Source organism: Stomoxys calcitrans, chromosome 1 (genome assembly GCF_963082655.1).
Source record: "Stomoxys calcitrans chromosome 1, idStoCalc2.1, whole genome shotgun sequence".
NCBI lineage: Eukaryota > Metazoa > Arthropoda > Insecta > Diptera > Muscidae > Stomoxys > Stomoxys calcitrans.
In genome coordinates, this window is record NC_081552.1 from 5,231,135 (window position 1) to 5,252,811 (window position 21,677).

A 21,677-nucleotide genomic window follows, 5' to 3' on the forward strand; every position below is an offset into this window, starting at 1 on the left:
TTGTTGTAGCAGTGCGTTGGACACTTGTTGTACACGGCAGCCCTTGCCGATGAAGGTCTCGGCAAGGTACGCACAACCGGCTGTCATGGGATTGCCTTCTGTTGTGATATCTGCTCTGTAGCCTTTAATTGATTTTACTCAAGCACCATATTATATATCGTCCCCTAGAAAATAACTAGAAGGAGATTTCATAGGCACATACGTGCCATACGTTCGGTAAATTAATAGCAATCCCATAGCAGCCGGCTCTATGAACTGGGTTTAAAAAAGAATTGCAAAAAAAATGTAATGATTTTTTTAATTGGATCAATTAAAAAATTAATAGAAAATTTCGAAAAATTTCAGTCATTTCTTTAATTGGATCAATTAAAAATTTCAAAAATTTTAATTGTTTTTTTAATTGAATATGTATCTTTTTTAATTGAATTTTTTTTCAATCACTCCTTCAATAAGGGTGATTGATATTATAATTTTCGTGATTAAAGCAGTTTCAATTAAAAAAATAATTGAATCAATTAATTTTGTGATTAAACCCGATTTTTATTTTTTTCTCTGTGCACGATAATCACTTATCGATAAACGGTATTTTGTCATCACTTGCAGCCATTTCATCACCAACGCGGTCACATGGTTACTAAACTAAATTACCCATCAACATTCCATGAAGGAACAGGGGATACTTCTCTCACATCAGTGAATACTTCGGTCACACGTTTGCTGCGGTTAATTTGCAAAAGATAGTCTTTGTAGCTATCAAACGTGATTTGCATTATAGTGTTTATTGTTTGCTTTGTGTTTGCATACTCTTTTGTAGAACCAAAATATTAAACTCGTGTCTAAAACTGTTATAAAAGCTATTAACTTTTATGTGCAATTGTGCTTTTTTGCAGTGTGAAAACGTTCTAAAAAAGTTAACAATGAATTGAAATGAAAAAATGCACGGTGTTGTTTTTTTTTCGCCGGTGCTGTTTAGTCGCAGATATGTTGTATGTGTTGGTGTGCTGCTGCATTACATGTTGGTTGGGTGAGTCCAGATGTTGGTTTACATTTTATATATTATTATTGTTTGTAATTAAGATAACTATGAGCAACTGCCCACACTTAACGTGCAAAGGATGTTAAGCTAGTCAAATGTGAGACCCAAAACGTAGTGGTAATTGTTTGCTTAACAAATGTGGGTGGATGTTGTTTAAAAAGGCATAACATGGTGAACTTATGTTAGGTTCTAGTGGATTTCAACGAAATTGGTACTAATCGAAAGATATTTTTCCTGAGAAGCGACGAATATATATGAAAATTTATTTTCCGAAAAGAGGACCCATGAAAATGAGGAATTAATAGAGATGGGCGATGGGTAAATACCCAAAAGGTATTTGATAAATACCCGGATATTTACCTATATATACCCAAATGCTGGGTATTTATAATTTTGCAGATATCTTGGGTATGAAAACATTTTCCAAACAATTTTTGATGATTTCGTATTCTTTGTATATAAACCTGAGCTTCCGATCCCATAAAATCGGAATTTTACTATATATAGCCGCTATATAGACCGACCTCTAGACTTAAAGTCTTAACGCAATAAATTGACCATTTTCCATCCGATTTCGATGAAATTGAAATTGCACAGTGAGTTCTATATATCTGCCCTAAAGACAGGTGGCCGATCTCCCGATAGAGAGTATTGAGGCCATAAAAGAAAATTCACACAGTGAGCTCTGGTAGATCACTACCCATTATTGTTGAATGTGGTCCAGATCGGATTATATTTGGATAAAGCTGCCATGTAGACCAATCTCCCGATATGAGGTATTGAGCCTATAAAAGGATAATTTTTCATCCGATTTCGATGAAAGTTGAAACAGTGAGCTTTGATACCCTTCTACACCTTTTTGTTAAATATCGTTAAGATCGGACCATATTTAGATATAGCTGCCATAATAGACCGATTTCCCGATATAGATTAGTGAGTCTATAAAAGGAGCATTTTTCATCCGATTTCGATTAAATTTGAAACAGTGAGTTTTGCTACACTTCTACCTTCTAAAACGTCGAGATAGGACCATATTTAGATATAGCTGCCATAATAGACCGGATTCCCGATAGAGAGTATTGAGTCTATAAAAGGAGCATTTTTCATCCGAAACAGTGAGTTTCGAGAGATCTCTACCTCTTTCTGTTAAATATCGTCCAGATCGAGTCATTTTTCGATATAGCTGCCATACAAAGCAACCCATAAAAGATGCATTTTTCCATCCATAGAAGTGTAGCAAAACTCACTGTTTGAAATTTTATCAAAATTGGATGAAACATGCTCCTTTTATACACTTAATAATCTATGGGCTCATTACACTATATTGGGAGATTGGTTTGTATGTATCGAAATATGGCCCGATCTGGGTGATATTCAACATAAAGGGGTAGAGGTCTCCCAAAACTCACTGTTTCAAATTTAATCAAAGTGGGATGAAAAATGTTCCTCTTATGAGTTCAGTACCAGAAGTATCAGTATCAGAAGACCGGTCTATATGGCAATTATATCCAAATATAGTCCGATCTGGACCACATTCAACAAATAGGTGTAGGGTTCTACCAGAACTTCATGCGCCAAATTTCATCGGATGAAAAATGCTCCTTTTATAGTCTTATTACACTATATTGGAAGATCGATCTATATGGCAGCTATATCCAAATATGGTCCAATCTGGACCACATTTGACAGGAATGGGTAGGGGTCTATCAGAACTCACTGTGCCAATTCATCGAAATCGGGCAATAAATGGATCTTTTATGGCCTTAACCCAAATTAATACCCAAAAATGTATTTATTGGGTATTTACCCGGTAGAAACCTATCTCTAGGAATTAATTTTCATTTAAAGAAGAAGAAGCATTCACAACCATAAAGCCATAGGTGGGAGTATCAGTGGTGAGAGTAAGTGAGTTGATGTGCGAGAGAAAGAGTATCAGTATTTATAGTAGGTGAGGGTGTGATGTACGTGGCCCTACTCGGCATGTTGGTCAGCCAATTTCTATTGACTCGGCGTGTGTGACATTTGCAATTTTGTTGTTGTTTGTATGTATATATATTGGGAGCCTACATAACAAGTGTGGATGTCACTTATTGCATTTAAACATAGAAGTGAAAATTAAACAGATAGCCGGTTATGAATGATTCTGCCCAATCAAAGTAACTAACTGTGTGGATATAGAAAGCATTCAATGAACGAAATAGTTTATTGACAGTTTTATGATGGGTTCATATCTTTATTATGTAAAAAAATATATAATTTATTTTTGTTTGTATGTCCATATAGACGACATAATCTATTTACTTGAAATGTTCGCAAAAAATAATAATAAAAAACGGTATATGTGGTAGATTGCCTTTCCACGAACATACCTGAAAAGTACATGTCCGTTTTGGGGTTGTGAGAGATAATGCGAAGAAAGACGTGATCAAAGCAATATGGTGTCTCAAACGGAAGTTTTAGCGAATCTGACATAATAGCATCATGTGCCTGGGGGTCATCCCAGCCTCTAAAACTAATGATCATGATAAGGTAGCACTCAATTGCAAATGTTTTAGAAGTATGGTATCAACCAAACATAAAAATATGGATTCATCTTTCAGGCGGCCTTAAATCCAAAAGGACTTAACGGACATGTAAACTAATTTTAACAATATGGTGTTCAAATTCAAGATATTTGAGAGCAGTGTACGATTTTGATATTCAACTTATTGGACCAAGTATCTCAAGGTTCGTCAATCTTGGGTTTTAGGTAGAGTACGAACTGATATTGGCCATATAAATTCAAGTACTTGGAGGCCACCGCAGCGCAGAGGTTAGCATGTCCGACTATGACGCTGAACGCCTGGGTTCAAATCATGGTGAGACCATCAGAAAAAAATGTCAGCGGTGGTTTTTCCCTCCTAATGCTGGCAACATTTGTGAGGTACTATGCCATGTAAAACTTCGATCCAAAGAGGTGTCGCACTGCGGCACGCCGTTCGGACTCGGCTTTAAAAGGACTCGGCACTCATTGACATGTGAGAAGTTTGCCTTAGTGGAATGTTCATGGTCAAAATTTGCATTTTACCTGAGCACCTACCTCCACTTAAAATACTGATAAATGGACCTTTAGCCCGATCATAACATTTTGGTTTTAATTAAAGTCATTTAGAAGTGAGGACATAAACATGATCAAGCATCATTAGAGTGCGAATTCGAGGAGTGGTTTACGATTAGCCGTACATTTTTGGTTTAAAAGCTTAAATATGATTTTACTAGATATTTTGTTAAAGAAAATTTGAAACTCAAGAAATTAAAAGATAAGGTGAGATGTACAACTTCTCAAAGTATTTGTAACATTTAACATATGAAAAGCGCAGTTTGCCGTTTTTGCAAAATATGTTTGTTGTAACTCCAAAATTCTTTGTTGAAAACAATTTTTGACAAACATTTTTTTTGAGTGTAACTTTTTTACAATATTGTACATAAATCTTTAAAGCCAAAATGCAACCATGAATCCAAGAAGTTGTGATTACAAATATAAGGAAAACGTGGCTGGTGTGATGTGCGTGGCCCTACTTGGCATGTACACTCATAGAAAAAAGTTTGCTGAAAATGCAAACACTGTCTGCTCAATATTCGTAGTTAATTTTGTTGCTATTGTAGCAGTTGTTCTGCTATTACAGCAGTAGTACTGCAATTGCAGAGTAGCAGGTTTACTGCTGAAAAGTCTTTCATTTGCTAAAAATGACTGCTGCTTAATTATGAAGGGAATGTTAGAAGAAAAAAAATTGAACACATATGTAAATGTGTGTCTCAGTGGATGTCTATATTCACCACCAAATTTTTTTATTTGTCTGAATTTTTAAGATTTTGTCCTTTTCCCAATCGATTAAGGTCCATTTCCTGACCTTAATCCATATTCTGGCCTTCATTTTAGAATTTGTTTACACACCACCATAGGATGGGGGGGGGGGGGGGTTGTATACTAACCTAGTAATTCTTGTAACACTAAATTCTATAATATATATTCTTGATCGTCTTTACATTCTGAGTCGATCTAGCCATGTCCGTCGTAATCACGATAGCGGGATAGCGGAAATGGGCCATATCGGATCAGACTTAGACCCTAGGACGCTCAATTTTCATCCAATTTAGCTGAAATGTTGTATATAAAGTGTATGCCAAGTATGTCTAATCGGCCTAAAAATTTTGATAACCCCCAAATAAATTTATCTCCCGATTTGATTCTTGAGCTTCTGGAAGCTTCAAATTTCACCTGATTTGGTACGAAAACTTCTGTACCGACTCCCAATATCCGTGCCAAGTTTGATTCGAAACTGTCTATAAACTGATACTAGTATAGCCCCTATATAAACCTATCCCGGGATTTGATTTCTGGAGCTCATAGAAACCCCAATTTTAATCCGATTGGGCTAAAATTTAGCACACATACTACCATTATAACTTTCTACATCCGTGCCAAGTATGATGATAAACTGATAAAGCCTCCGCATCAACCGATCTCCGGAATTGACTTCTTGAGCCCCTAGAAGTCTCAGTTCTCTGAAACTTTGCAAAACAACTAGTGTTATGACTTCTAATGTCTGTACGATCCGAATCGGTTTATTAACTACAATAGTAATAAACTAATATAGCCCTCATATAAACCGTTTCTCGGATTTGATTCTTGAGTTCCTAGAATCCATCAAATTGGGTATTGTCAATTGGTTTGATTATAAAATAATTCAACTACAATCTTAGTTTATAAGGGCACATTTTTAGCGGAATTCCTGGTGGTGGGTATCCAAGATTCGGTCCGACCGAACTTGCGCGTCATTACATGTTTTTAATAGTAATACTACTACTTAAGATAAAACTTTCTAAATATCAAGTAAAAGATATTCCGCAAAAGGAAGATTTCCCTTAAAATGTTGATAAAAACCTGGGCACATGGAGCAACAGCGAGAGCCATTGCCGTTGTTTTAGCGTTCGAAGTCATCAATACAACTTCCAACAGATGCACAAAATCATGTGTAGTACGGAAGAAGTGTAATTTGTCGTAGAAAGAATGTCTGCCATTACACAAAAATACATGCATTCGGAAAAGTACAGCTAATAGACAGGGTTGTCGAGTGTGGTTATTGTGGTAATTGTATCATAGATGCGTTTTCGCTATTAATACGATTCAAATACGACATACCAACGCACGGCCCTTGAAGCCATCACACCTAATATGGTTGAAAAGTCTTCTAACCAAAGACGAACCGCATCCCATAGTGGTTGGTGTGTGTGTTGCTATCTTTGGCTTACCTTTTCCATTTGCATCCCCGATCATTGAGCTCGTCTCGAAAGAGAAACAAACAAAAATTGGTAATCTTTAAATGAGCTTAATAATTGCAATTTAATTCAAACTAGGAACTGTTAGATGTATTGGACTTTGTAGTACCCCTTTTTAAGATCTTCACAGCTGTTGATAGATCTATTTACCGATTTTAGTTCTTATTTTTTGTCCGATTTATCTAAAATTTGGTTGAAGTTGATGTTTGATTTGATACTTCCATATACACACATACGTGCTCACCCAATCAATAATAAAATAAATAAATTTATGGGATATTTTTAGACAAAAATAGTAAAAAAATTTAGGCGTCGATTATGGATGGCAACTCAACTAGGGTTGCGTTGCCAGAAGAAAAAATCATAAATTAAACTTAGTATAAAGTTGGAAATTTGTGTCAGGTCCATTCAATATCAGTGTTTTGAGCGTTCAGCTACTGAGTAAATTGTAAAATACTATGCGATTCAATACAGAAATGAAAATTTCTATAACAGATTTGCCCGTTGTCAACTCAACTGACGTTGGATTGCCATTCATTATCGACCCATTAAATATCTCAGAGAAATGAGATATTTCTCGTAAACATTTTCTTCATTAGTTGTGTTTTTCAGTTCACTTTGGAATTTGGTACAAACTAAAGTGTTCTCAAAGTGTCTATTTTTGAATTTTACAACGCATACAAAATCATCAACAAAACGTAACGTGCCCGCAGATATTTGCAGATACACAGATGCAATAAGCTTTCCACCAGTATATGTCACATACACATGAGTACACCGCCAGAGTGTAGAGGGACCACACCTTAATATTGGAATTCACCATAACCATCGATTGCAAAACTGCATATGAATCTTCCTCTACCTAATAATGCCAAATCAATCAAGCGCCAAATTTATGCATCACTAAACTCGACAAACAAATTCACAAAACGCCAAACAGAGCGTAAAACGAAGGAAGAACAAAAAAACAAACACCATCTCCATCGTACATTTGAGAATTAATTTTGAAAATAATTTTTGCCCGTTCACAGAGTGCGTCAGGCATTTGATGGCAAAATATGTGTCCTCGGTTCCACAAAATTATGGAGTGTTGTGTATATACCCAGCAATGTATGTAAAGCGGATGGTAATAAGAGACAGCAAATCTCTCTCTCTCTATCTCTCTGAAGGCAGTAATTGTCTCTTTCGCACTTTATATGCCTGCTGTGGTTGGTGCATGTATGCCTTGGCCAATGGGAGAAAAACGTCAGCAATTGTTCTCTTTCTAACGCAAGGCGCTGCTTTCCTTAAAACGGAAGGTGGTATGGTTTGTTGATTTGTTTTTTAACGTCAGCTCTCTGCTGTTGCTGTTGCTGCCGCAGTTGCTACGGCTCAACCCCACCTATGTATCTACCTACCTAACGTCCAAGCCCACACTCGTCGCATCATTTGTTGTTTATGTCGTTTGTGAAGTCGAGTGCTTTATATATAGAGTCAGCAAAGATATTTCTTGAGAAGATAAATTGTTTTCCCATTCGCCCTTGTTGGCTGTACGTTTATCATATTTGGACAAAGACTATCGTCGTCAAGACTTTTCCTCAGTGAAGTTAATTCTTTGCTCTGCACATCGTCTACAACTAGGATGACACAGCACCAATTGGGCTGAGTGTGTTTGTGTGGGTGAGGTATTTATATATGCATGCCTGCTAATTGGATAGTTTGACTTCATTTTGTTACAACAAAACGGTCGTCATCATCATCATCTTGACTAAAAGAAACCGTTCTTTGGAAAAATGTACTAAACTCAAAGTGTCTTTATTTACAAAAAAAAAAAAATATGAATGTATGTAAATACTAGTATATAAACATATACATACATAAATACATCATGGCATTATGTAAAGATCGATTTTTTTGTTTTGAGCTACAGTTTTTCTCTTGTCTGCAGATACTTCTTCTCTTGATTTATCTGTTTGCGTTTTTGTGCTTAAAAACCATCTACAAACACAAGACTCTGATGTCGATACATGAACCCAATTGGGTTTGCTTGCCAAACGAACTTAAATGTAGTAATTTATACTTCTTCTTATCGAAAAAAAGCTAATAAATTATAAACAAATATATAATAGAAATCAAATAATAAACAATAAATGAATATAGCTAAGTGTATAACAAATATGGGTTGGGTCTGGAGCTGGGCTGATTCTGGGTCTGGTTCTAGTTCTGGGTTTTTCTTGGGATATATTTTATAGAATTACAATATGATACATATAGCCTATAGATAATAAAAGTTTTCTGCCTTAACAACTATGTATAATTGATCCCATGGACAAGCTTTCGCGACTGCCTGGCAACTCCAAAAGTCCTGAATCTCTCTTGTTGAGTGCGATCATGGCTAATGATTGCGCAAAGAGCCATTTATAACTCTGAGTATATCAATTTGGAGATCTGTAAAGGCGACCGGCGATAACTTTGCACTGCGTATTTTCATGGCCACAGCCTTAAAGAAAGCACCGACTTCATCATCTTCACTGTTTACGGAATTGTTGTTACTGGCGATATTGCTGTTGCTAGGTAAAAGTTGGGTAGGTTGGGTATTTGTTGCAGCCTCTGAAGTGGAGGGGGCCGCAGTAGTACTGTTGGCTTGTGTTGCAGTTGTAGAGGCAGGGGCAGGTGCAGGAGGTGGAGGTGTGGCCGCGCACATATCCAATGTCGTTGTTAGACTTAGGCTGGGGCTATTGGAACTAGCAGCACTGGCTTGATAGCTTTGTTGTGTCTGTGTTGTAGTTGTTGCTTTCATATTATTGTCGGGACTTATTACATCGTTATTATCACTTAAGTCCAATGAAGGCATATTGATATGATGTGTTTGCTGGTTTTGATGTTCATTAACAAGGCCTCGACCACCACCGCCATTGGTTGTTTGCAATGTCTGTGGACTCACCGACACTGAAGGTTTATATGACGCATTTGTTGCTTCCAGGTTTGGGTGACGAGCAGCCACTTCCTCCTCACCATTGTGTTTGGTGGTGTTGCCGAAAGGCGAAAATTCCTGAATAGATGTATTATCCTCTGGTTGTGTATCATCTTCTTGTTCTTCTTGTGCATTATGCTCATCCACCACACTATCACCATCGCCTATTATATAATTATCTATATCCATATCATCATATTCGCCCACACTGCTCGTTGCCATACACAGGGTCTCTGAATGCTGATGTTGATGTAGGTTCTGATTGGGATTGTTTTCTTCGCTCACCAAATCAGGCATTCGTATGTGATTATGAGAAATTTCCCTTTTAATATTATCAAGGGGTGATCGCATAGGTGAGCTACCACTGATGTTCATATGGTCATCATCATCATCCATATCGGCATCAATCTCGGTTTTGGTTATTTGCATCAAAGGTTGTTTGGCTTCAAATTCACTGAAATTAAAAACAAAAACAGTACAAAAACATGTAAAAATATCTGTAGAAAAAATTCACCTAGGAAAGAGGAATGAACAGGCAAAAAATTTGGGAACCCACCCTCATGGGTTCTGCGAAACATTTACACAAATGAACTTAGTTCTAAGGCATGTGTGTACTTTACGTGCCAAATTTCAGCACTATTTCAAGCATCTAGAGGCCTTAGGAGACAAATCGGTAGATCGGTTTATATGAGAGCTATGTCAGGCCATCGTCCGATTTGGCTAATATTATTATTACTTTCAGGGGCCCAATGTGCCAAATCGAGAAATCGGTCTAAACGGCAGCTATATTAGATTATAGGGAAGCTACTGTAACGCAGAGGTTAGCATTGCCGCCTATGACGCTGGGTTCCTTTAAAAACTTGCAACCAAAAAGGGGTCACACTGCGGCACGCCGTTTGGACTCGGCTATAAAAAGGAGGTTCCTTATCATTGAACTTAAACTTGAATCGAACAACACTCATTGATATGTAAAAAGTTTTCTCCTGTTCCTTAATGAAATATTCATGGGCAAAGTTGCAAATTTCAATATTAGATTATATACCAATTTGGATCGTATTTGGCACAGTTGTTGGAAGTTATAACAGAACACTACTTGCAAAATTTCAGCCAAATCGGATAATAATTGCGGCCAATTACATGCCAATTTGTACCGATATGGCCCATTTCATGGTGTAATAAATTTTTTTCGTCGATGCATACCGCATGCTGCTCCATTGCAGGCACTATTAAACTGATTTCCCAAAGATACGAAGTATAATGATAAAAGGAAAGTCCCTTGGACATCCGAGGCAGAGAGAGAGAGAGAGCATTTTTGGATTGTAAGGAGAGCCTACTTCATGCAACAATGGTTGCACATTCGGCTTCAACCTCAAACCTAGCTCTTACTACGAATGCATCGGATATTGCAATCGGTGCCGTTCTAGAACAGAACCATAATAAAGTGTAACAGCATCTTGGCTTTTAAGGGAACTATATCGTACTTATGACAGAGATTTGCTTCGAAATTATCAGACAATAAAATACTTTCAGCCACCAAGTTTTTGAAGCTCGCCATTTTGTGATAAAGACCGATCACAAACCTTTAATCTACGCTTTTTCTCTAAGACCGGAGAAAGCTTCACCTCGACTTTTGAGGCTCTTAGACTTTATCTCGCAATCGACAACTGAGAATGTATATTTGGCAGGACCTGAAAGCACGGTGGAAGACGCATTTTATCGCCTCAATGCGATATCGATGCCTACGTCAGTTTCTCTAATGGAACTTCAATCACCACAAGAGACTGACGAAGAGTTGGTAACAATTTTAAATGGCGCCAATATTTTTTTTAAAGCTGTGGAAAGTACATTTCGATTCAACTTTAGTTTAGTGTGACTTCTCGACTGGAAATGTCCGTATATACGTTCCTGAGTATTTACGTCAACAAACTTTCAACTCCAGTCATAATCTCTCACATCCCAGTGCACGTGATAGTCTTCAAAAGATTCGTGAAAGGTACATTTGGCCTGGAACGAAGAACAAATTTTGAATTGGATTGCCAGACATATTCGACTTACACCTAACAAAATAGATGTTCCCGATCATCGATTTGACCATGCCATGTCATGTCTAGACATTGTTGTGATGTCTCTGGTTCAAGATTACAGATACTGTCTCACGATTACAGATCGTTTTTCGCAGTGTTTTTGAAAGACATATCAGCACAAACCGTGGCAACAGTATTTTGGTCAACTTGGATTTCACGCTCTTGTTGTCCTAGGGTGATACAACAGATCAAGGGACCCAGTTCCAATCTAGATAATTCGAAGCACTTGTTAACTTATCTTCATCTAAACGAACGAGGACTACAGCCTTTCATCTCCAATCAAACGGGATAATGGATAGAACTATCAGATCTTTTAAAGCTGCGTTAATGTGTCACTGTAATACGTCTTGGGTTGAAGTACTTCCTACGGTAATGCTTGGTTTAAGAACGGCTTTTAAAGACGATATACAAGCTTCGACAGCTAAACTTCTACATGGCGGACATGTACGATTACCCCACGAGTTCTTCAGCCAATCAAACATTCCTGCAGAATTAGCAAAATTTTTAAAGAGACTTTGTGATCACTTCAATTTCTTGCGATCAGTTCCATCCTAGCTTCACAACAAGAGTAAAATGTTCATATTTAAGAATCGTAAGGATTGTACTCATGTTTTTTACGCACAGATGCTGTTAGAAAACCTCTTGAACCAACTTATACTGAACTATTCAAAATAGTTCAAAGAATTTCATGAATCTAAACATATACGTCGACCGTCTGAAACCGGCTTTCATCATCAATAATTCTGAACAACCGGTAAAAGAACTTCAAAAACCCCAGCCAACACAAGATGCAACGTCAAGATCAGAGACTATTCCATTACCGTCTCAAAACTTAACATCGTCTTCAGTTCGAGATTGGCAATGAACTACCTTCAAGCACACAACCATTTCCATCTCGGAAAAGTGTGTCGTTCCAAGCACTTCTGGCAACCCCTAACTTGCCAACTTCTGAGGATAAATGAGACGGTAACCCTTCAACTGCCAGAGGAAGACGAAAGCAATTGCTAGTCTTTGGAGAAGATTTCATTGAAATTTTGTCCTCAGAGAAAATTTCATTGAAATTTTGTCTTTAGAGAAAATTTCATTGAAATTTTGTCTTTAGAGAAAATTTCATTGAAATTTTTTCCTTAGAGAAAATTTCATTGAAATTTTGTCTTTAGAGAAAATTTCATTGAAATTTTGTCTTTAGAGAAAATTTCATTGAAATTTTGTCTTTAGAGAAAATTTCATTGAAATTTTGTCTTTAGAGAAAATTTCATTGAAATTTTCTTAGAAAATTTTGTCAAAAATTGGTTTTCATTAAACATCTCATTATTTAAAAAATTTCTTTTAAAATCAGTTTTTTAGAGAAATTTTTCAAACATTTTGTGGAATTTTCTTTCCAGATTTTATGTTTAATAATTTTTCTTTAGAGAAATAAAAAAGTCTTCAATTAAAATTAAAAAAAAAAAATCTATATAAAATTTTCCAAATTGAGAAAATGTACGTAATTTGAATAATTTGTCATGATCGAAATATGTTGAGTTACTAAAAGGACTTGCTGAAATAATATCATCCATCTTCAAGATTTAAAGTTTTTAAATTCTCACATCTTGAAGATGTGATCGAGAAAAAACTCGTGCAAATTTTACTTTGATAAATATTTTCGGCAAAATTTAACCTTCGATTCCGGCCAAATTCTAACAAGTTAATCACTATTCAAATCTTTCTCCGCAACCCTGACTTACCCTGCTTTATGTTTGATGAACTTTTGTAGAAAACTCAAAGCATCATAGTGCTTCCAACGGGGCAAAGATTCAATATTTTCACGATTTTTCAATCGTTTGTGCTCTCGGATGAATTGATCCCTTAGTGCTTTCCACTTAAGACGGCATTGTTTCACAGTTTTCTTAAGCTTGCGCGCAATTTCATCCCATACCTCCAATTTGAGTTTAACATTGCGATAATTGGGATTAAAGCTATTGTACAGAACATCTTCGTGTTGTATCAAGGCTATCAACTCTTTTTCAAAATAACTTTCTATGTTAAGAAAAGTGTGTATGGGATCATCATCCTCTTCGTCATTCACCGAAGAATTTTGCTGTGATGAATTCGATTGCTGTTGGCACAATTGATGTTGTTGTTGTTGCTGTATTTGACCCACACAATCTACTAAGGCATTGTATAAAGCTTCATCCGCATGCTGCTGCTGATGGTGATGGTGAGTCGACAGCAAATGCTGTGTGGCCTCACCCAATGAATGATTATCTAAACGTGAATTGTTATTTGAAGACGTTGATGATCCTGTAATGTAAGTCCAATTATTTTCATCCGTTTGTTGTTGCAGCACCGTATTCAATTGTTCCTCGGTGAGATGATTGGTGCTGCCGCCATCTTTGACGGATGTAAAGTCACAAGTCACAAAGCTTTCTGTGGCATTCGTTTCTATCTTTATTGTAGTAAACTTTGTGTTGTTGTTATCTGTTGCATTATTCACATCGTTCGCTGTGGCGACCGCAGAGCAGTTGTACGAATTTTGGTTATTATTATTGCTGTTGGTGCTATTATTACTATTGGTGTTGTTATTATTATTATTGGCAGGTATTGGATTACGGGGTCTATAGCTAAAATAAGAACAGAAATTCGCATTGATCAATTGTTCAAGGAGAGTACTGAGGCAAAACTTACTTTCTGGCCAAGGCATAAGGCCTTAGAAAATCTAACTCTTTAAAATATTTCCACTTAACATTGGCCTTGGCATTAAATTTGCTGCGCTTTAGTTCTCGGCAATACTGATCACGCATAGCCTTCCATTTGGCTTTGCATTGTGTATCTAAAAGAAAGTAAAATATAGATATTGTTCATTTGCATTATACAAAAGCACTGCTTATAACTCACCCTCCCATCCCACATTATCAGCTATTTCCTTCCATTTCATATCTTTTCGCTGTGTGTTGCGATAGTTCTCGTGCTTGGGATTGTACAAAGCTTGTTCCTGGGACACCAATGATATTAATATCACTTCCTTGGGTATGGCCACAATGCTCTCTTGCATTTCCTGCGACAAATCGGCCATGTCCGAGAGATTCATCATTTGATCTTCATCAACTGGTGAATGCTGATGATGATGGTGATCACTTAAACCTTTAATTGAACAACAAAAAACGTAATTAATCCTTGAAGGAAACATGATTTGCCCCTGGTTGATTACCTCCAGCTGCTACGTGGAGTGTTTGGTGGTTTGCATTGTCTGTCGAGCTTAAAGTAATTGTTTCCATTATTCTTTTATCGCTGGGTATGACTGCCTTTATTTTAACTCCTTGCTATGCATTTTTCTTAGATTTTTAATAAGCTGAACTTAGGTTTTTCTACATGCAAATGCATTTTTATCAGTTCTTATTTATAACGAAATAAAATATTTAGAAAAAACAGATGTCATAATTGACAGATAGAAACAGATGTCAATTTATTGTGTCGATAAAGCAGTTACCCTGAACGGTGACAAGGCCGTGTTCCTACACAAAAACAGGGATGTTCAATTTATTAGATGCAACGTTGCCACTTTGATTTTTTTTCATAATATAATAAATATGCATTTATTGAGACTTTTTCTTTCTTAATTTAATTTGCTCAGTTATTAGTCGAGTCGTTAGACTAAAACACTGCCAATTTAACAATTCATAAAAGTTTTCTTCAAAAAAAAATTAAACACTACTCATTAACTTTAAATCGAATATGTTTAACGAACGGTTAACATTAAGACCTTAGAACTATAAATGTCTTGTTCTAACACTCATACTAATGAACTCCTGCTACTTGCAAGATGAGATAGTAATTACATGGGGAACATAACAGAAACGAAATAGTCTAGGCAGCTTTTGCAGTAGCACACAGAGCTAAGTGTCTGTTAAAAACAAAATAAATAACACACTAATACTGCATAACACTTAAAACGAAATAACTACTTCAACTGTTAACAGTTACAGTGATGTAGATGTACAAAATAGTTATAAAATTATGTTTGGTAAATGGAAGTTCAAAACACAAATCGTATCGCAGTTGTTGGTAAAGAATTTTAAGCGAATTACTATTTAAATAGTAGAACACATAAAAAGGTGATTAAACTAATTATTATATAAGTGTATATCGAGGTGAGAGTAAAATAAAATGTAAATTTTCTAATATCCCTTAATTAGGGTTCGTCTTCATCTTCAAAGTTGCCTAGCCTTTGTGGGAGCCAGGAAAGGGTTTTTTTTTGTAAAATTGAGGCAAAGTTTCATGGTCTGGATCGTTGTCAAAACATTCATGAATAATGGCTACAGGGGAGATATAACCCGATTCAGATCAGCAATTGCTGTTCTCCAAATTGTAGATATCGCTTAGAAGTGAATTTTCGTGGTCAATTAGTCTTCCTAAATACAAACGTTTTTTTGGTGGCGAAGCGCATAATTACACAGAGGTTGGATGTCTGCGGTGTCGTAAATGTGTGCGTTAAAAATTTTTTTCGTTGGATTTTCAAAGTTCTTGTAAACACATTTTTGCGCTCGAATATTTCCAGCTCGTTGGCAACAGTCTGAGTCAAAACCGACCTAATGACAACTTTATACAACAGTAATTTTGTCTTTGAGGCCGGTATTTGTTGTTAAGCAGGAATGAGAAGGATCCGGCAATTTTTTTTTTTTTTTGTAAAGTGGTTCTTGCATGCGTATTAAACTTCAGGAGCTTATTCAAATTGATACCCAAATATGAAATAGAAGATTTAATTGGAGTTTCGATCCCATCAAGTGAGAGGCGCAGTGACTTGCTTTCTGGAACTACTGCTCTAGGGCATTTCCTTGACGTATTTCTTATACAGATGGCCTCCAATTTTGCTGCGTTGATCTTACTGCCCCACTTTTTTATAAGTTGTTGATTAATTTAATCATAAAGCAGTAAATTAAAATGAAATGGTGCCGGTACGCTACCCTGCGGCACTCCACTTTCCACCACCTCTGATGTTAAAAACGCGTCCTGAATCCGAACTAATGTTTGCAAAAAAATTTTGATCAAATAAGGATCGATGCCAATCACAACCATTTTGTACAAGATTCCATTGTGACTTTGACGCTTTTTCTATATCAAGCACAATAGCTACGGTGCAGCGTTGTTCTCTGAGGTTCTCGGTGATGTCAGTGTGGAATTTCAAGAGCGCGTGTTGAGTAGAAAGAAATCTCCAGAAACCAAATTGGTAATCAGATATTGGGCAAATAACAAAGGAATCTTCAATTTTTTCTGCAAAACGTGTTCAAAAAGTTTTCTGCAACCCGTGTTCAAAAAGTAAGATAGAATGGATATTGCACGAAATTCATTGACTGCTTTACTTGGCTATTTTTAATCGGTATAATTTCCAATCCGCTGTAAAATAACCGGCATTTACGCAGTTATTAAAAAGGCACTCAAAATGCTTCAACGTGGAAAGAGGTAGCTTACGTAATATAAAATTTGAAATTCCTTCGAGAATTTGTATTTATTCTTTCAGAATTCGCAGAATGGAAATCATCCGGGTTTCCAACTGACCTGAAGTTGTCGCTGAAAGTGTAAATATGACTTGGTAGAGGGGCTGCACATTCTGACACTCTAGTTTCAAAGTCAACAACGAGATTGTCAGGTATACGCTGCTGAAATGATGTGGAGTAAAACGCTTAAAAGTGTTCAGCTATTTCATTCTTATTAAATATTAAGCTATTATTGCACGGGGCCTTATTCTTTCGAATTATATTGTACACTTCTTTAAAAGCCGTTGGCCCAGGTTCGATGTTTCTATTCTATTGTTGAAATCATGAGCGTGATCCAGATTAATAAGCCCCTTAATAATTGTTTTTAGTTGTTAATAAAAGTATTAATTCATTTTACAAAGAAAAAATTAAAAAAAAATAGCTGAAATAAAAAAATTAGCGATCCTATAAAGCAATTTGTGTTATTGATTAACAATTAATTAAATGTTTCCCTTTCTTACAAGCATCTTTTTTTACTGCTTTAATAAAAATAAATAATTGGTTTTTTTCGCATGAATAAAAAACTTTTGGTTTCATTGGATTAAATATCTTTTTATTAAGCGATCCCAGACTTCGGAAAAAAGAAGAAATATTAATGTTACCATTATGAAACTCTCTTCATTGACGGGTATATAGTCTAAAAAGAGTATTATAAACAAGTTAATTTATATACATTTTTAAAATGAATCATAATAAATTCCAATCTTAGCATTTTGCGTACAGTGCCATGTTATCTTTCATTGTCAGCGCCATCTTCCAAGTCAATATAAATCTATATGAATAATAAACTATTGAAATGAGATAAATTATATTTATATACCACGATTGCATTCTTCAATTTCCTCCAGTTTGTTGCGTTTCGAATTTGTCCATTCTATTTGTTCCTATCCTAACTTTTTCCGCTTTTCACTATTTCAGTGTAACGTTTTTCACAACTTGTTTTTACTATGCAATTATTATTAAATAAATTATATTTTTTAGAAAGATAAGAAAACTACGCTTTCTATTTTGCTCGATATTTTTTGTCTACCTACGCCACTTTGTGTCTGTATACGATAGAAGCGAGGTACATGTTCAACTTATTCGCACTTCTTTTCGCAATGGATATGAGTGAAAGGGAACACAATATAATCTTGCAAAATTTATACTATTAAATAACGATTTAATTCGTACAATTAAAAATATGTTAATCGTATGCCTTGTTTACCAATCACTTGCAATGATACAAAAGAATATCGAATCGAATTATTAAAGCAATTAACACCTTGTTTGAAAGTTTTTTTTATTATTTTGAAGTACATTCCAAACGAAGGTAGACGAGGTATTTTTAAAAATTATTTTATTTCAATATGATATTATCCCTATAGAGACTATATTAGATTGGAAAACGACGCTGATGACGGAAGACAATAAATGCAGTATTCCTTCATGTGGATCTATTGTAGATTTCGTGGTATTGTGCGCAAAATGCTAAGATTGGTATTTATTACGATTACGATTCACTTTAACATGTATAGAAATTATTTTGTTCATTATACTTTTTACAGACGGTATCCATGACAATGAAGAGAGACGAATGGCGAACGCGTTTATATAACGTACGAAAACGACTTGTTGCGCAGCGACAGTGGTTGTGCTCTTTTTGGGGGTCGTGATATATAAATTTCCCCTAGTTATAGCAAATGAACACTTCAATATTTTCCTCTCATTTTTTATGGAGTTTCACCGCGAATATAGTACCAACCTTTAGATGTGGTGCAGTGCCGTCAACATTAATGTATAAAGCATTTAGAGCGAAGAACGTTTATTCATAAGGTATCGAATAAAACACAGCAATTATAAGTTACTTAATTACCGACCGTTAACAACTTCAACATTTTCCCATCTCTGACTAATTTCTGATTACCAGCACTGCACTACCTGGTGACAATATGGTTATTCTGGCAGCTGGTCTGACATTTATTCATTAAAAGTCCAATAATTTTCGGTAACAGTTAAAATATACGTGTTTTCGTAGAGAATTGAAAGAAAAATTTAACGATCGACATGACTTTGTACAAATTCAATGAACGCGCTTACGCCAAAATGATTTTTCATGCTGCCAAATATCCCCACCTGGCCGTAAATGGTATATTATTGGCCTCGAAGACCGAAGGCGAAATTGTCGATGCTATACCCCTCTTTCATCAATGTTTGTATGTCACCCCGTATGTGGAAATAGCCCTCATGCAGGTTAGAACCATTTTCCTATACACTGCAAATGTGCTTTTAATTGATTCATCCTGTTTTTTTTCGTTGGCTGGCTGGTGTTTATAGATCGATTCATATGCTGACCGTGAGAACTTGTTTGTGGCTGGCTATTACTGTGCTGCGGAAAATTTCTACGATAATACCCTTGATAAGGCACCTGCCGCTAAGATAGCTGAGAAAATTCAAGAGAATCATAAAAGTGCCTGCTTTGTTTTGATTGATAATAAGCTTATGACTTTGGGTCAAGAGGTGGCACCTCTAAAGGTGTTCGCTTGCAGCTCAGAACCTGGTCGTTGGACTAAAGCAGATTTTAAACTGGTGCAGTCGGAGGCTACTCTGGAGGCTGTGTCGGCTCTATTGAAACGTGGAGCCATGAAAGATGTTATAGACTTTGATAATCATTTGGATAATCCGGAAAATGATTGGACAAATAAGTTTTTAAACCGTGACTTGAAGCAGATAATGGCCATGTATTGAGTGAGGTTTAGATTGAACTGCGCTTAAATCGATAAGTTTTATACTCCTCCACTATCTATTTGATTTTCTTTCTAGCTGTAAGGGTGCAATTTTATAGAATAAATTTTCAAGTGACATATATGTATTTATGGACAAGAGTTAAAAGCGGTATATCCAGAGTTTTGCTTTTTTATTTTTCTTTAGATGGATGGACTTAATGAAGATAGAAATGAGGAAATGTCTAAAATGCCTTTCTCCTCCTGATGTTCCCATCGGAGGTTTTGTTGTTGTTGCTGCTGTAGCCACATTTTCATGTGGAGGTGGCGATCCTCATCAAGCTCCTGTAGGTGAGCAAGTTCGTTCCGGTCCAAAGGAACGATCGCCGCGGGAACATGGTGGTTTGGTTATTTAAAGACGCCAATAATTCGCCTTGTCATATCGGGCATCATATGCAATCAGTATTTGTGCAAGAGCCGGTGCCGCCAAACCTCTCACTGCGACTTTTTGCTCGATACCGCTGATTGTCTGCTACTGTTGTTGCAGCTACTCCGAATGGAGTAGCTGCTGCACGCCGCCTTAGGGAACTCCCTGTTTCACTCTACGGTGCTTCGACTTCTTATCCCTATATTCCACAAATGACTGGCGACCACACGGATAATTCGCGACCCAGAGTTTCAAGCCTGGCTGGTGGGACAGGTTGGCGATGTCCTCAAATAGTTTGGCATGGCTGACCGTGTCGAATGACTTCGATAGGTCCAATGCTACGAGAACCGTCCTATCACATGGCCTGGGCCGATTGAAGCCACGGCAAATGTGTGCGGTGATGGCATGCAAATCAGTTGCTGTGCTGTGCAGTCTTTGAAATCCATGCTGATGCTCAGCGAATGGAAATTCTCCTACGAGACTCGGGAGGAGTAATGCCTCAAGCTTCAGTAGCGGGATCACTGCCCCCGGGAACTATACGAGTGTTCAAATATAGGTTGAGATAGATCCAGATTCTTCAGCATCAGTGTAGACATTCCGTCGGGGCCCAACACCTTGGATGATTTGGTGCCACGGATGACATGTAACATCGCCCACGGTAAATTGTGATGGCTGTCCATCGCCTTGGTAGCCACAGATACGACGAATAGCTCTCCTCCTTGACCCGTCACTCTCGGGACGCACAACAAATTGACGATTGAACAACTTGGTGCATCTCTTCGGATCAGTCACGGTTACGTCGCCAAAATAGACTGAGCTCCTGTCATCCAGACTACCGGGGTTCGAGAATGACTTAGCAGTAGACCACAGCTTGCCCAACCCGGTGCTTAAGTTACATTGCTCCAAGTGTTCCAGCCACAAATTCCGCTTATGTTCGTTGACTATCCTTTTTATTTCCAGATTCAGCTCGCTGATTCTGGGGTTAGTGGGGTCCGTATAACGAATCCATCACGCTCGTCTGCAAGTACCACTGCTCGCGCCGGGAAATTGGGACGCACTTGGGGTATTCGACCGGCTGGTATAAAGCAAGTGGCTGCTGCGTTAATGATGTCTCGGAATTTCTTCTCGGCAACTAGCATATTCGAGGGGGGTGTCGGTTTACTGAAGCGGCGATTGGTGTACTCTCTGAAGCCAGCCCAATCGGCCTTCTTCTGATTGATAAAGGTTTGGCGCTCAGAGGTTTTGAAGTTGGGTGGACGGTCGATGGTTGAAAATTATGGGATGTGGTCTGATCCCAAAGAAATGATGTCTTGCCACGAAACGTCACTCAGGGGATGCATTGCAAATGTCTGGCGAGCTGCTACACCTTCTCGTAATCCTAGTGGGGGCATCCTCATTCACCATGCAATACGAAGCCGATATTCTCCATCAATGCAGACTGGTTTACCCTAGGGCAGAGGTTAACGTGTCCGCCAATGAAGCGTAATGGTTCGTATTCTGGCGAGAAAAAAAAATTAACAGTGGTTATCCCCTCCTTATTCTGGCCACATTTGTGAGGAACTATGCCGAGTTAAAACTTCTCCCGAAACGATGTCCTACTGCGACACGCCATTTAGACTTGGCTAAAAAAAGGAGTTCCCCTA

The 21,677-nt window shown here is 37.1% G+C and overlaps 2 protein-coding genes across 2 annotated transcripts; one reads left to right on the top strand and one right to left on the bottom strand.

Annotated features, from left to right (window-relative positions):
• Positions 1 to 8,130: 8,130 nt before the first annotated feature.
• On the bottom strand, positions 8,131 to 14,811 carry LOC106087075 (probable WRKY transcription factor protein 1). The gene is made up of 5 exons (XM_013251978.2): positions 14,583 to 14,811; positions 14,270 to 14,515; positions 14,060 to 14,204; positions 13,120 to 13,995; positions 8,131 to 9,762 (listed from the first exon to the last, which is right to left on the bottom strand). Exons 1-5 carry the CDS (start codon positions 14,647 to 14,649, stop codon positions 8,730 to 8,732), a joined length of 2,367 nt encoding a protein of 788 aa, XP_013107432.2. The 5' UTR covers positions 14,650 to 14,811; the 3' UTR covers positions 8,131 to 8,729.
• A 4,016-nt stretch (positions 14,812 to 18,827) lies between these two features.
• Positions 18,828 to 19,782, top strand: LOC106087057 (ER membrane protein complex subunit 8/9 homolog). The gene is made up of 2 exons (XM_013251942.2): positions 18,828 to 19,137; positions 19,222 to 19,782. Exons 1-2 carry the CDS (start codon positions 18,952 to 18,954, stop codon positions 19,630 to 19,632), a joined length of 597 nt encoding a protein of 198 aa, XP_013107396.1. The 5' UTR covers positions 18,828 to 18,951; the 3' UTR covers positions 19,633 to 19,782.
• The last annotated feature ends 1,895 nt before the right edge of the window (positions 19,783 to 21,677 follow it).

What these genes read in the sequence shown, in the direction of transcription:
- LOC106087057 (XM_013251942.2), top strand. Translation starts at nt 18,952, where the DNA reads ATGACTTTGTACAAATTCAATGAACGCGCTTACGCCAAAATGATTTTT. An exon ending in TGGAAATAGCCCTCATGCAG is followed by an intron (nt 19,138 to 19,221) that starts GTTAGAACCATT and finishes TGGTGTTTATAG; the next exon opens with ATCGATTCATATGCTGACCG.
- LOC106087075 (XM_013251978.2), bottom strand. Translation starts at nt 14,649, where the DNA reads ATGGAAACAATTACTTTAAGCTCGACAGACAATGCAAACCACCAAACA. An exon ending in TGATAATGTGGGATGGGAGG is followed by an intron (nt 14,205 to 14,269) that starts GTGAGTTATAAG and finishes ACTTTCTTTTAG; the next exon opens with ATACACAATGCAAAGCCAAA. An exon ending in TTCATCAAACATAAAGCAGG is followed by an intron (nt 9,763 to 13,119) that starts GTAAGTCAGGGT and finishes TTTTAATTTCAG; the next exon opens with TGAATTTGAAGCCAAACAAC.